Consider the following 2,500-nt stretch of genomic DNA (forward strand, 5'->3'; position numbering starts at 1 on the left):
CAGTAACATGATCATCGAATTAGCCCGATGCCAAAGTCTTGAAGCATTTGTACAAACCGTTACATAAATATGTTAATAAATTAGAATTCTGTTGAAAAGTAAAGGAGCAAAAATTATGTAAGCATAAATACTTTAAAATAAATTATTATAATTAAGTGGCTTTTACTGTGAGAGGCTTCTTAAGCACTAAATCGATAAAGAATTTTCAATTTGGACTGGGACTTAGGCTGGCTGATGTTTTGAATGTAAGATGATAATACGATGATATCTTGTACAATTTGTTAAGTAAGGAACGCTTCATTTTTATCAATATTATTCCAGTGGAGGACAGTATAAAATTGTAATCTCCCCTTCCCCCTCCCAACCTCTCAGATGAATTTACTGAAATGAGAGCAATGTTATGGAGAGCAAGATCAATTGAATTTCATTGTCACGGTCGCGGCCATAAGATTTTTGACATGTCAATTACCTAACGCATACTTTCTCGCCTTTTCTTTAGACAATGTGCCCGTATCAGATGAGTTTTCACATTCTTCGTTATCATTTTAGAGGAATTAGTACAGAAATATCCTTTAAGTTTAAATGTGCAAATCTTCAAGTGACAAAATTCTTTTTGTTATTTGATTTTATCAATGAAGCGACATGGGGAAATATGAGAAGCAAAACAAAAACAAAAAATAATAAATAAAGCCATTAAGAAAAAAAGACAGGAAAAAACAAATTTTCACCGGAAATAAACGACAAAACTTCATTGACAGTAGAGATGTCCCAAAGATTTGACGTCCCGCAACCAAAATAATCATTATTAATTATCCCAAATTACAGATTTAGAATTGTTTGAGTGATGGATGATTTGTCACTAGCAATCAAATATGACGAACATTTTGATTTGTGTTTACATTTCATTCCCAAAAGAATCATTGACGACGTTTTCATTCTCAATTTTCTATTACTCAATGTTTGTTATGTTTTGTTTTGTTTTTTTATTGTTGTTTTTCTTTTTCGTTTTTTTATTTTTTTTTTGTTTTGTTTTGTTTTTTTTTTTGGGTTTTTTGTTTTGTTTTTTGGTTTGTTTGTTATTTTTTGTTTAAGTTTTTTTTATCGTTTTGTTTTATTTTTGTCTTTTATTTTGGGGTTTTGTTGGGGGTTTTTTTTTTTTTTGGTTTTTTTTTGGTTATGTTTTTTGTTTGTTTTTGTTTTGTTATTTTGGGGGGGGGAGTTGTTGTTTTGGGTTTTTCGTTCAGTTTAGAATTGTGTTCTACCTTCAATGCATTCTCTTCAACATTACATTGTCATTATAACCACCAACTTTATGGCATGTGTTGGAATGTTCAATACACAAGTGATGGTCTCATGATGTTAAAATATATTAATACTGTAATTGCTGCTATCATACTTACTTGGAATAAATGATCACCGTCCTGAAGGAGACATAATGTGAAAAAGACAGACCAAAAATACATGAGTACCATAGACAGAGTAATAATATCTTTAACGAGAGAGTCAAAGTCCCGGCCACTACTTCTATTATTATTCGTATGGGGTCGTAAGCATGGATTTCGGTGAGGCATCGGTTTGTTGAACACTGGTGAGCAACAAGGCGGTCCTTGAAATTTTGGAGTATCATTGCTTGGTTGGCAAGGGTGAGATATATTCTCGCAAGAGTATTTAAGCTTCGAAGAATTACCCATATTGAAGTTTTTCTTGTCCGTACTCACATTACGCAATGGTTTCATGGACGAGTTCTCAACACACAACTTTTTTATGTTATGTTCATTGTAAGCAGGGTTTCTCATTTTGGGATTTTCAACAACAGAGTTTTTTGCAGTGATTAGTGTTCCGTTCGTAGAATTTCTCAAATTTGGATTCTCTATGTTTCTATTCTTTTGGCTCATATCACTAAAGTTTCTTATACTAGGTCCCCCTGTGTAAGATGCTCTTAAAACATGATTCTCAAATGGCGAGTTACTTACAGCCTGACCTTCATTGTAGGAATTCTTCGTATCAGGGTTCTGCATTTTGGTATGCTCCATGCTGAAGGATCCAGGATGGAAGTTCATGTCACTTATACCATCATTTTGCGCGTTTATGCACTCAAACAAAGAGTCATTTCTTTTCTGCTGAGGAGAATAATCCGAATCGTTTAAACTTTTAGAACTCGAATTAAGTCCTAAAAAAGAACCTGTTCCTTTGCCAGACCCATTCATGTTAAAACGATTTCCAGTGTAAAGAGGGCCGGAATCTTCACTACCGCTTGTAATTACATTCGGAGTGTTTTGACGAATGCGCATTGTGTAATCATTGTTTGGAGATTCGTGCTCATAACTATACCGGTTTGTACCTTTGCCATCCTTTTCACTGTAAGCTTTGGGGTTTGGAATTGAATCATAATAATAAGCATTATTTGGCAGGGGTGGTTTTTTATCAGAAATAAACGACAATCCTAAATTCTTTCTACGTAGATTGTTGGGTAAAGTTTCAGGGATAAGAGCCGCTGTGT

General features: G+C 33.8%; 1 protein-coding gene across 2 annotated transcripts in view; it reads right to left on the reverse strand.

Moving 5' to 3' along the window:
• The window catches only part of LOC144963725 (uncharacterized), a 20,638-nt gene that overhangs the window by 553 nt on the left and 17,585 nt on the right, over positions 1 to 2,500 (reverse strand). For both annotated transcript variants that reach the window (XM_078897677.1, XM_078897678.1), the window contains one exon: positions 1 to 2,500. This exon is cut by the window's left edge and continues 553 nt beyond it; it is cut by the window's right edge and continues 811 nt beyond it. In XM_078897677.1, coding sequence (XP_078753803.1) covers positions 1,332 to 2,500 — 1,169 coding nt within the window. In that variant the 3' untranslated portion in view covers positions 1 to 1,331.

The sequence above is a fragment of the Berghia stephanieae genome, chromosome 2 (genome assembly GCF_034508935.2).
Source record: "Berghia stephanieae isolate SIO BIC M18660-M18661 chromosome 2, UCSD_Bste_1.3, whole genome shotgun sequence".
Lineage (NCBI taxonomy): Eukaryota > Metazoa > Mollusca > Gastropoda > Nudibranchia > Aeolidiidae > Berghia > Berghia stephanieae.